Below are 11428 nucleotides of genomic sequence, written 5' to 3'. Positions count from 1 at the left end.
CCCTCTTGGATTACGAGAAAATTGATGGAGCCACTTATTGTTGGGTCATTGCCGCGGGCTAGCTACGAGTACCGAGTAGCATTCCCATTTCCTTCCCCTGCCAAGCCCGGATGAGGCTGACCGAGCGTGCTGCCAGGGCCACAAGTTCCCATTGGACTGGACTTTGTGAGTGGGTGCCTTTTACTAACAAGATTAAGCAGCGTTCAATCATGACTCGCTAAAAGCGCGCCTGACCTATCGCTAGCGCCGAGCGCCGTAGCCCGCGTGCTGATAACGTCAATGCGGCGCGCCTTCTGATAAAGGGCAAAGAAAAAAAATCTCATGATTTCTGCTTTGGGCCTTTTTTCCCTTTCCTAACAAGTACAAGGTACTGAAAAAGACTTCAGACTTGCCCATTGTTCCCCGTTCCTCCCCGCCACCCATGTACTTGTTACTTGCTGTAGGGACTGTGCGCGCACACCTTCGTTTCCACTCTCGGTCACTCCTTTTCCGTGGGTCCTGGGTCCGTCTTTGTCTTGTCTCTTTAGCAAGTGTGGACTGTGGACAGTGGACCGACTGACCGATGTCCAGTCGCCGATTGTCCATTATTCAGCCTCGCCGTGTTTGCCAACCCATGTCTCGGTGTCCATAACCTGTTCTGGAAAGTTCGGGACTTGTTCTTGCTCATTTTCTATAACTTGCTTCCCCCGTCCCGCTCTTCTTCATCCTCTCGTTCTGTTATCTGCGTTTCAAAACACCCCATTCTCTACTGTACCAGTAGACGTCTTTGTGCATAACCTCTCATAATGGCTGCCGCAACTGCTACCCGCACCTTTTCCAAAGCTGTCGCACGCGGCACAGCTTCAGCCACCTCGTCCCTCCGTCTCGCTGCTCGCTCCTCACGATCCAGTGCCGCTGCGAAGCAGTTCTTCCAGCAATCATCCCGCCGCCAATATTCCTCCCAATCGGCTCCCAGATCCTCAAACACTACCACTGCCGCCTATAGCAGCGCAGCAGCAGTCGCCGCTCTTGCAGGGGGTTACTATTACTTCACCACCCAGGGTACGGCAGGAGATGGAAGGAAGATTCTTCTCGAAAGTCCCGAGGCTCTGAAAAAGGGCAGCGCAGGACAATCCACCGGGGTCTTCAAACCCACTGCTGAAGATTACCAGAAAGTGTACAACGCCATTGCGAAGCAGCTCTGGGAGATGGATGATTATGACGATGGCAGCTATGCTCCCGTGCTCTTGCGTCTGGCGTGGCATGCGTCGGGGACTTATGATGCTGCTACAGGCACTGGAGGAAGCAACGGCGCAACTATGCGGTTTGCTCCCGAGTCCGAGCACGGTGCCAACGCCGGCTTGAAGAGTGCCCGCGACTTCCTCGAGCCCATCAAGGCCCAGTTCCCCTGGATCTCATACTCCGACCTGTGGACCCTTGGTGGTGTCTGTGCCGTTCAAGAGATGTCTGGACCCATCATCCCCTGGAGACCCGGCCGACAGGACAAGGACGTCGCATTCTGCACACCGGACGGCCGCCTGCCCGACGCCTCCAAGGGCCCAGATCACATCCGGGCCATCTTTGGCCGCATGGGTTTCAATGATCAAGAGATGGTGGCCTTGTCCGGTGCTCACGCCGTTGGCCGATGCCACGCCAACCGCTCAGGATTCGATGGTCCCTGGACCTTCTCCCCGACCATGTTTACAAACGATTTCTTCCGCCTGCTCATGGAGGAGAAGTGGGGCTGGCGATCCTGGAAAGGACCCAAGCAATACGAAGATGCCACGACCAAGAGCCTGATGATGTTGCCTACCGACATTGCCTTGATTCAAGACCCCATCTTCAAGACGTGGGTGGAGAAGTATGCCAAGGACCAGGATTTGTTTTTCAAGGACTTTTCGGATGTCTTGTGCAAGATGTTCGAATTGGGTGTCCCCTTCAAGTCGAAGCCCGAAGACCGGTTTCACTTCAAGCCGACCATCGACGAGGCTTGATCTTTGAACACCAATGAGAGATATTGTACAAGGAATGACATTTTTAGAGAGAGAGAGAGGGAGGGAATACCCGGAGGAGAGCCAGCAGTGTATCTCGCTCGACGCCTTTTGGTGAGAGTTTCTTTCCATTGGAATGATGTGTGTTCGAATATTGGCGCCCATTTTGCATTTGTTTTCAAAGCATGACCAAGTTGAGGAGAATCTACTTCGAGCGGTCCCTGGCGAGCTTCTCCAAATCTTCGGACAAGAGAGCTCTACACACACAGCATAGTTCAAGAGCCTCATTTTGCTGGTTACGACGATGTATCAATATGCATCGTACCCTCAAGCGATTGATCAACAAGTGGGCAAAGCAGACAGATCGGGGGATATGGTGCATAGCGGTGGTGGCGGCGGATATTCAATGTCGATTGGAGCTGAGCTCATGTTAAGCGATACACAATAGATTGTACCGAGTAATCAGAGACCAAATACTCTTTACCAAGCAACACAGGATACAAGTGCATACAAGTACGTTGATAAGCATTGCTTGCTTACCTTGGGATTCAGTGTATCTCGTATACTTTGCCCAACCCACTGGTTCGGAGGCCTCTTGCTGCTTTACTCGTTCCGCGACAACTCCCCTGCTCTGTGTTAAAGCGGCTTACTCGTTTGACCAGAACCAGTCAGTACCTCGTATGTATGTCGTCTGGCATGGCAAAAGGTCCACTGACACCCCGGTCGATTCGTCAAATCAGATCAATACATGATGGCAAAAGCACTTCGGGGATGGTGTACCTGAGCCGAGGTTAACTTTTGTGCCAGCAGATGTTGTTCGGCTTGACTTGGACAAAGGAGGAGGATGTGACTCCGAGTCACAAACAGAGGCGATCGACAAAACGGATGAAGCCCTAGACGATTTCATCACAGCGACAGAGCACGAGGCTGATGACAGGTTAAATCGTCCGAGACCGTCGCGCAGAGAGCCAAGCGATGTCCGTGGGGTCCATCCCTACCACAGAAAATTTGGATTGCTGAAACCATTGTTCGTCGCGGTGCCTTCAATAGCGGAGCAGACAAAACTATCAGCGGCCTCCTTTGACATAGATTGGAGAGAGAGATGCCTCCCTCAACTTCGAGCAACAAAAAGCTGTCGCAGCTGTCGTTGCAGATAGATATGGGACAGTCCCCTGCCTCATATCAGGACCACCCGGCACGGGTAAAACAAAGAGAAGGGCGCAGTTGCCTCGTCTTCTCATAATTACCTCATCGTCTTCGGAGCCGACCTCCATTAGCGGAAGCGTAATCCAGTACCTTCTGCGTGGGTTTGATTTGCCTCCTACTTTTGCCATATTCAAGTAGGTGCCCTCTCTCACCAGCAGATTGCCCGAGATGTGTACCTGGGATAGGTTGCCGGGATATCACAGCATCCTCATAGGGGTGAGTCGTCGGTGCAATAGTAGGGTGCCGTGAAATCTCGGGGGGTGCACTGGCGGGAATATCCACACGACCATACCTAGGCATTGTTTGTTCGCGCTGCGGTTGCCGCTCAATTTGCAGTCTGCACGTACTGGCATGATGCAGCCCTTTCCACTCCCGGATCAAGTGGCAGGACCGTTCCTCTTGTCTGCAGTACAATTTGTGGTGTGGGCGGAATGTCATGGCCCTGCCTCCTCTAAGCATTTGCCGCTTCCCTGTTACGGACCACCGTCTCCCGGTACGCATCTAGAGCCGCACATAGTGCTCGTAGCCATGGATCTACACCCCAGTCAAGGATGTTCTTGATCGCTCGAGAAACTGCTCGTATGCCGTTTTCATCCCGCAGAAGATGCTGTGATAACCCTTCGACGTGGAAGCTATGCTGTCCTCCTTCAGCCGGAGCTCCCAGCCAATGTACATTAATACATGCTAGTTGGTGGTCCATAGTGACAGAGAAATATTGTGGCTCTTCATAATCGAATTTGTCCATACCAAAGCTGCGCTGTGTCAGATCCATATTGCCGTTCAAGGCGATAGCTCCGGCACCAGCGGCCTGGTTTGTTGCAATATAGTGGGTTCCGTTCTTGGCCTGAGATGTGAACTCAATCTCGAGAAACGGAAATCGAACCTTCTGGTCCGGGATAGCGTAACTTCGACCGAACTGGTCGTCAACGAGAAGATCAATGGTCATAAGCTGTTTTTCAGTAAAGGCAGCTTGGGAATATCCGAAAGCTAAATCAGGTTTTGGTTTTGGCAAGGGAAGGGGCGTGGTAAGTACGTTAGCGTTGAGTGAGACAGGGACAGCATTGCACCACAGTTGATCGGCATTCACTTCCAACCTCTAGTCGGGTATCCTTTTCATAGCTGGAATTATGTCTGGGACCAACTGCTTAATGATCATATCCTCGGTATCATCTTGAAGTCTTCGAGATGTCCTTTTCAGCTCTTCAATGGTGGCATCGTCGATCTCAGGTGAGACTCGGGAGCGTGATATTATCCGCTGTGCCCTTCTCATCAACTCTGGAGGAGGATTTTCTCGTTCGATGTAAATGTTGCGATAGCGCAATGATTGTCGATATTCGGTGTCATGCACACTGGCAGTAAATTTCTCTGACCTTCTCGACGACGATGTGGTGCTTTCAAAGCTATTGCCTGGGGATGGAAGGACGGTGCCGGCGGCTTTGCGGTGCATCTTGATCACTGTCTCGGGCAGATGGGTTTGATGCTCTGTTGAGGCCCTGCGAGACCAGGAAGACCCTTCCAACCAATTTTCAATGGACTCCTCTTTGTCTGGAGGTTTGCTTCTTGCCTCGGCGTATTGTGCTAGTCTGCGTCTTGGACGTTTCGCCTGGTGATTCGATTCGTCTCCGTTATTCTCGCAACGTCGACGCTTAGCTGTACAGGGGAAATTAGCAATATTGTCGATTGAGGTCATTGACGTAACTGACTGCTCTCGTGCACTCCTAACCGTGGAGTTGATACCGCGGACAGGCCTTCGCCCTCCTCTTTACAGTATTGGTGTGGCTTCACTTCTTCGCTCTGTGGATGTGGTAGATCCGTCTCTTGTTCCCTCCTCTTGCTGTTCGCTGTGAGTTCGTGGGTCGTCTCTCCTGTAATCGGGGGCTTTTGCGAGTGAGCTTCGGGCCTTCTTTGAGGGCGTTTCGTGGGCGTTGATTCGCTGTGACATGGTCAATCAAATGGCAATATTAAAGGAAGAAACTGACAGCTCTCCTCTATTCTTCGACTCTTTCGTCGGTACTCTGCGGTATCTTTTTCTTCCTCTTTGGCAGTAAGGTGCCATTTCCCTATGGTCATTCAATTAGGGTTGATTCTCAGTGACTGGCGCTGTTCCCCACGGTTTGAGCGACCAGGCGCGACCAGCTGCTGGTCAGGTCTGTTGTGGCCACTTCGCGCGGCGCCTGTGTCTAGCTCTGCAACACCTGCGGCCATATCGACTGGTGATGGATGACATGGAGGATGGTGCCTGCTTTCTATAGATGGCGCAAGGACGCAAGAAAGACGAAAGCGGGGTTATGCATGTCACTAGTTGCATGTGTCGATCTGCTCCGACCGCCGAGAAGTTCGAGGTGCGCTAGTATGTGGAACCCCCCGCGATCGCCTGCTAGTCTTCTGAAATCACGTGATCGCAACTTCTCCAAGTCTTTTGAGATTCCTCCCCGTCGTCCCATCATTACTCCTCGTCGAGTGCGCACCGGAAGGTGAGTCCGATCTTAGTTCGCTTGAAACCTTATGATCGATGCTCTATGGTGTGGTCACCGTCTCTTCCAAAACGCCCTGTGGACGTCAGGCTCTTGAATATTGGCGACTTCGAGTCTGAGCTGTCAGAGTTCCCCTTTCTCTCCAAGCACGAGAAGGTGCATCCTCCAGCACCCCAGACCTTCGAGAGCCTTTACCGTCCAAGACTCAGGCGATATCCCACATGTCAAAACGTGCGCGTGGAGGAACTCATCGATGACCATGGAATGGAAGGCTACATCTTCAAGGTCAACATAGATGGAGATGGTCCGTTCGCGCTGAAAGTGGTAAGCTGTCTTATTCCGTGTGAAATGATGAAAGATGAATATGAGCTGATGTACTGGAATTTTCGTAAGTTCAAACAAGTCCATCGCCCCCCTCGTCCTCACATCTGGCCATTCCTTCGAGAGTCTCTATTTTACTCTAGAGCGGAAGCTGTCAATGCAAGTGTGCTGAACGGCAAATCGCTCCCGGAAGGCCCTCCTCCAGAACCATATACCCTTGATGATATGCTTCGATTCCTACGATCATTTTCTTCAGATCACGACACAAGAAACCAAAAAGGAAAGGACGACCAGGCTCCAAATACCACTGAAAGCTGCAAGATTCTTTCCGACATGGACGGTAGTTTGGGATGGATCAGGTTGAACCATAAGGACATGAACTACCTCATACGCAAATGGGAACTGGATGTTGGATTTACAATGAACGGCGCTGGTTTCCAGGACGACCCATTTGGGATCGTGAAGAAACTCGTAGTTTCTAACGCTCCGCTAGACCCCCCAAAAATCGTACGGTGGTTGGATCTGGCATCCTACCTAGGATTTGATCTCAGCGTGTTTGAACCGCGGAACTGGTTGGGCGAAGGAATTCTTGTGGACAGTGGCGATGTCCTGACGTTACCATTCCAAGGGAAATGGCAGATCATGGCTCAGTCCCACAAAACCTTACGAGCAAAATTCCAAGCAGAAGTCAGCTGACGATCCGAAACCGATGTTTTATCCACCTACCAACGGTCCGAGTCTATTTGACGTCGACTCTCCTCCGTTTGCCACGGCCCTGCTCATTCCCAGACCCGGACGCAACCTCAGACGCCCGTTCTTCGTGTGCCCCACGCCTTCTAGGTTCTTCTACTGGTGTAGTCGGATCGGCAACTTCTCCGGAAGGATGACTCAGAAGAGTTGTCGGTTGGAGGTAATTACTGACTTTGCCGGTTGAGTTGTGACGGAATACGCTTCCTTCCGGCCACCAAGAATCCAGAGGTGGATAATCGGTCTGCACCAGCTTCGGGCCCCCTGGCGCGCCAGCAAGCATGAAGAGCATGAAAAGGGCTTTCTTGACGTTCAGGCCCTTGCTGACTATGGTCCACGGAATGAATTTTGCTTTGATCGGTTGATATTCTACATTTGGCGGATCATCTCGGTAACTGTGTGTTGTGATCGACAATGGAGTCATGAGAGAACTGAGGTCAGTTTCATCAGAAGCGACGCGTGCATGACCTAGAGTTGAAGCAGCGGTACGTAGGCTCCTTGTCGTTGATAGGCCAGAGCCGACTGTATGTCTGGTAATCAGAAAGACTGTTAAGCCATCCTCGGTGATAATCTAACCATAACGAACATTCCAATGATCGTCTGAATAAGTTTGGATTTGCTCGGCCGGAACCTTCCATGTTTTAAAGTCTGTTCGGTGCCACTCGTGTTTCCACTTCACCCCAAGTTTTGTGTCTCCGGGACAGAGGTTGATATAGGATTTCGGGGTGGTAGAAGTCATATAGCCTCTTCTCACGAAAGACCAGTCCGGTCTAAAGCGTGGATTGTCGCTGTCTTTGGGGCGTTTAGCACGGCCCCCGGCCCCGGGGTCGATCGGAGCGAAGAATTCTCCTGGAGGATTGCATTCCCACGACTTGTCACAATAATCGTAAGCTTGCCGGAGTGCATACCGCACCGAAGTCAGCATATATTGCGAGAAGAGTAACTCAAATTGACGCTCGTCCCAAATCTCGGCTTCGAGTTCGGTTGGAATTTGATTGTCCGGAGGGTTGAGGAGGGTTCGATCCAGTATCTCGCCATAAAGATTCCTGAGTGTGGTATAATTAAACTCTCCCCATTCTTCTACTCCGCCAAGATTAGAGTAGTGGATGCTGACGGTGTTTGGACCTGATAAAATATTGCTGCTGTCGATATCTGGATTTCTCCGGTCGAGGAACTCTTCAAGTGTGACCATGATGTTGTTTGCATGCCTCCGAGGTAGAATACCTACGTCTGTTCATACGTAATGTGAACTGGTGGAATCGGACGCTGTCGAACCGTTCTCGTCTTGAACGAAGTAGTTCTCGAATTCAACTTCAGGGGGCAGGCTGACAGTGACGTATTTGTGTTCGATCTTGTCAATGAACCAACCACAGCTTTTGCTCTGAGCTGCGTCCTCAAATGGAAAGCAGATCTGATAATCATCCAATAGATACCCACAATGGGGAGCGCGTCGGCGTTTCAACGAAGCTTCCAAAAGAGAATCATGCTCGAAATCGAGGCTTCCAAGACCATGAGAGTGTGTCCGTAGACAAAATGGGCAATAGACTCGAATCGTTGAGGTATCCCACTCTCGAAAGAATGCTAGAAATGACGAATATCTGATTCATCGTAAGATTTCACAACTTGAGCTGTCGAGGGAAGCTTGTGCTTTGATGCATCAATGTTGATTCGAGTCGCAGTCGCGTTGACCCGCGGTGCCAAATACCCAGCAGGCGAGGCTCTCCTGATTAGTCAGGAAGCTGAAGTTTCTACATTGTTGGGGTTGAGGTTTTCAAAGCTCCATGGCACTGTAGATAGGTTCCAGCACGCGCACGCGCACTAAACGGCCATACACCGTTACCTGATTGATTGTAATGTTTCATCGAGGCCGAGGGTGACGCCGCCCTGGGCTTACCCCGGGCTCGCGCGAGTTAGGGTGAGCGCCCACCGCCACTTGTCCTTCGTACCTCTCGCCGATCTCGATCTCGATCTTTCTCCCTATCAACTCGATTGAACGAACGTCCCGCCCACACTTTCAGGAAGACGATCGCCACAAGCTATTTATTACCAAGTTCTAACTCGCATCGAGCATGGACTCTGCATCGGTCAAGCTCCGCAGGTACTACTTGGAGTAGTGCTTCCTCCGACGCCATGGAGCTCGCCGAAGCCCTTATCGTCAGCCAATCAGACTTGGCAAAGCTTCTGTGCCTCCCAGTTTGGTGTCCTCACACTATCCCGGTCAAGGCATGTGGTCGTGTGCCTCGATGAGACGTTGCAATCAATCACTTAACGGTGCATGGCCGTTGGTGCGTGTGCGCCTGCCGGAACTTGTCTGCAGTGTCATGGAGCTTTGATGACGATGACACATGGGGAAGTAAGAGAGAGAGATGGACCGGCTAGGGTATTAAAGTGGCATAAGGCACCCCGTGGTGGCCGGGGGAGCTCTTCTACTTCTTTCTCTAGGGCTTTCTTTCTTGAGAGGAACGGAGAGCTTCGAGAGTCAGGGTTTGCGAGGTTTGGTTCACGAGTCACGCAGAAGCTCAGTCCGGGTCATCACTAAAACGTCGGAAAGATGAAGCTCTCGCTTGTCTCGTCCTTGGCCGTAATGGCCGCTCTGTCTAGCGGCTCTGCGGCCATTTCGATCCTCATGGGCAACGACGACGGGTTCGGAAGTGCCCAGCTTCGCGAGTTCTACCGCTTCCTCAAGGCTGCCGGACACGATGTCTTGGTCGTCGCTCCCGTCGACAACGAGAGCGGCCAGGGCGGTCGGTCGGTCTACTCGTCGTCGCCGAACCTGACGACGGCGTCCGAGTTCAACCTGATTCCAGCGGGTGCTCCGGCCCTGGGCCGAGATCCATCAGACCCGGACATCTGGTACTACAATGGCACCCCCGCGGCGTGCACCTTTGTGGCCCTGGACCATGTGCTTCCGCTGTTCTACGACAACAAGACCATCGACCTCTACGTGGGCGGGCCCAACTACGGCACCAACGTGGGAAGCTTTCTGTACACCCTGAGCGGCACGATGGGTGGCACGTACGCGGCCGTCGGTCGAGGGTACCCCGCCATCGCATTTTCTGGGGGTAACAGCGAGCAGAGGGCATATACCTGGATCAACGCCACCACCGCCTCCGGTCACCCCGACCCTGCCACCATCCAGGGCCGGTTGGCTGCCGATGTGGTTGAACAACTTGTGAACGGGACGAAGGCGGGTAAGAGGCTGATGCCGGTAGGCTATGGGCTGAAGTAAGTTTCATGCTGATGAGATTGTGTGTGTGTGAGAGTGAGGGTATAAAATTAACGATGAACAGCGTCAACACCCCACTCATTACCTCCCTCATCAACGACTCGTGCGTCGCCCCGCCATTCATTCAGACCCGCTTCTCTGGGGGTGGCTTCATCGACTCGGCCGTGTTCAACGCCACGACGGGCACGTTCCATTACGGCGACATCCTCGGCTCCGGCGTCAACCGCTGCATCAACGGCAACTGCGCCTTGCCGGGTGAGACCACCATCGTCGACGAGGGCTGCTTCGCCACCGTCTCCGTCTTCTCCATCGACTACGACGCCCCGCTGGGCAAAGACCAGACCGATCTGCGCGTGGCCATGGAGCCGCTCGTGGCGTTCCAGGATCCGTCCTCCAAGATGGCGGTTCGGCGTGCTATGACAGGTACTTTAGGCATCTCCCCTCGAAGTGTTGTTTCCGAAAAATTACGAACGCTAACGTTTCTACTTCATCTCTTAGATCAAGAACTCGAGGAACGCCATCCTAGTCGGCACGAATAGATATAAGAAAAAGGGGTGAACAAAGGAATGAAAAGTCTCAAGAAGAGCCCATGCTCAGGGTTCTTGGTGGGCTTGTATACCTGTATACCTTTACGCCTACCTTGTCTGTGATGACCTTATAGACTTATAGTATGTACCTACTTGTGCAAAACAAGAAATACCAATTCAATCGATCCCCAAGTACCTTGTTCTTTTGATGATGGAGGAGTGAATGGGCCGAAACCCGACTTTGGGAATTGTCTACTCATTCACTCATCCCTGTTCCCTTGTTTCTCTGTGTACTTGCATAGTGTGTTCAGTGTGTCCAGAGTCACCAGTTCCCAATGCCGGCATCGTCGTGAACGTACACGTAAGTACATGGACATGGTTCGTACGAGGCTTTGTGATGTATATAAATCATATATACCCGAACTGTGCTTCGTTCATTTCCACTTTCGTTCAGGATTGAGAGAGAGGCTGCTTTAGTCGGGCACATGACGAAGCATCGCGAGAGCGCCCGGCCAAACACGGGAGCACTGAGGGAGCCATATTGGAGTACGGGCGAGCCGACGGGACTCTAGCAACGGGAGGCTAGGTACTACATATCATATTTCCCACGATGCCTCTCCGCCCGGCGAGTTTTACCGCCGCACGAAAGGTTTTTGGACGGCAGAGGTGTCCTTCAAGTCGACGTGGACTTTTCCCTCTCTCTCTCTGTGAGAAAAAGCCTAGCCAGGGCGTCGTGCCCTCTCCGCACCAAGGGGGAAGTTGATCAAGTAGGTCAGAATGCAGATACGAGGAAAAGACAAATGGTGTTTTCCAATATGCGGTTTTTCTTGTTCCGATCCTCAACGAGGCATTCAAGTGCGGCCGTATATTTACCATAGAGAAGGGAGAAAAAAAAACTCCTAGCTGCCTGTTAAGCTCAGCGAGCTCTTCAAAGACAGCTACAGGAAGAATTTTACC

The 11428-nt window shown here is 52.1% G+C and overlaps 5 protein-coding genes across 5 annotated transcripts; 3 read left to right on the top strand and 2 right to left on the bottom strand.

Moving 5' to 3' along the window:
• Window positions 1–785: 785 nt before the first annotated feature.
• On the top strand, window positions 786–1973 carry Z517_03726 (uncharacterized protein; the record flags this gene model as incomplete). Its single annotated transcript, XM_013432830.1, has 1 exon — window positions 786–1973. One exon carries the CDS (start codon window positions 786–788, stop codon window positions 1971–1973), a length of 1188 nt encoding a protein of 395 aa, XP_013288284.1.
• Window positions 1974–3627: 1654 nt separating this feature from the next.
• On the bottom strand, window positions 3628–4866 carry Z517_03725 (uncharacterized protein; the record flags this gene model as incomplete). Its single annotated transcript, XM_013432829.1, has 2 exons — window positions 3628–4270; window positions 4319–4866. The coding sequence occupies 2 exons, from the start codon at window positions 4864–4866 to the stop codon at window positions 3628–3630; spliced, it is 1191 nt and encodes a 396-aa protein (XP_013288283.1).
• Window positions 4867–5528: 662 nt separating this feature from the next.
• Z517_03724 (uncharacterized protein) lies at window positions 5529–6667 on the top strand (the record flags this gene model as incomplete). The annotated part of the gene is made up of 2 exons (XM_013432828.1): window positions 5529–5650; window positions 5740–6667. The coding sequence occupies 2 exons, from the start codon at window positions 5529–5531 to the stop codon at window positions 6665–6667; spliced, it is 1050 nt and encodes a 349-aa protein (XP_013288282.1).
• Window positions 6668–6710: 43 nt separating this feature from the next.
• On the bottom strand, window positions 6711–7910 carry Z517_03723 (uncharacterized protein; the record flags this gene model as incomplete). The annotated part of the gene is made up of 2 exons (XM_013432827.1): window positions 6711–7240; window positions 7295–7910. The coding sequence occupies 2 exons, from the start codon at window positions 7908–7910 to the stop codon at window positions 6711–6713; spliced, it is 1146 nt and encodes a 381-aa protein (XP_013288281.1).
• A 1392-nt stretch (window positions 7911–9302) lies between these two features.
• On the top strand, window positions 9303–10483 carry Z517_03722 (5'/3'-nucleotidase SurE; the record flags this gene model as incomplete). The annotated part of the gene is made up of 3 exons (XM_013432826.1): window positions 9303–9943; window positions 10009–10367; window positions 10443–10483. The coding sequence occupies 3 exons, from the start codon at window positions 9303–9305 to the stop codon at window positions 10481–10483; spliced, it is 1041 nt and encodes a 346-aa protein (XP_013288280.1).
• Between the last annotated feature and the right edge of the window lie 945 nt (window positions 10484–11428).

The sequence above is a fragment of the Fonsecaea pedrosoi genome (genome assembly GCF_000835455.1).
Source record: "Fonsecaea pedrosoi CBS 271.37 unplaced genomic scaffold supercont1.2, whole genome shotgun sequence".
NCBI lineage: Eukaryota > Fungi > Ascomycota > Eurotiomycetes > Chaetothyriales > Herpotrichiellaceae > Fonsecaea > Fonsecaea pedrosoi.
This window is presented reverse-complemented; position numbering and strand designations above follow the sequence as displayed.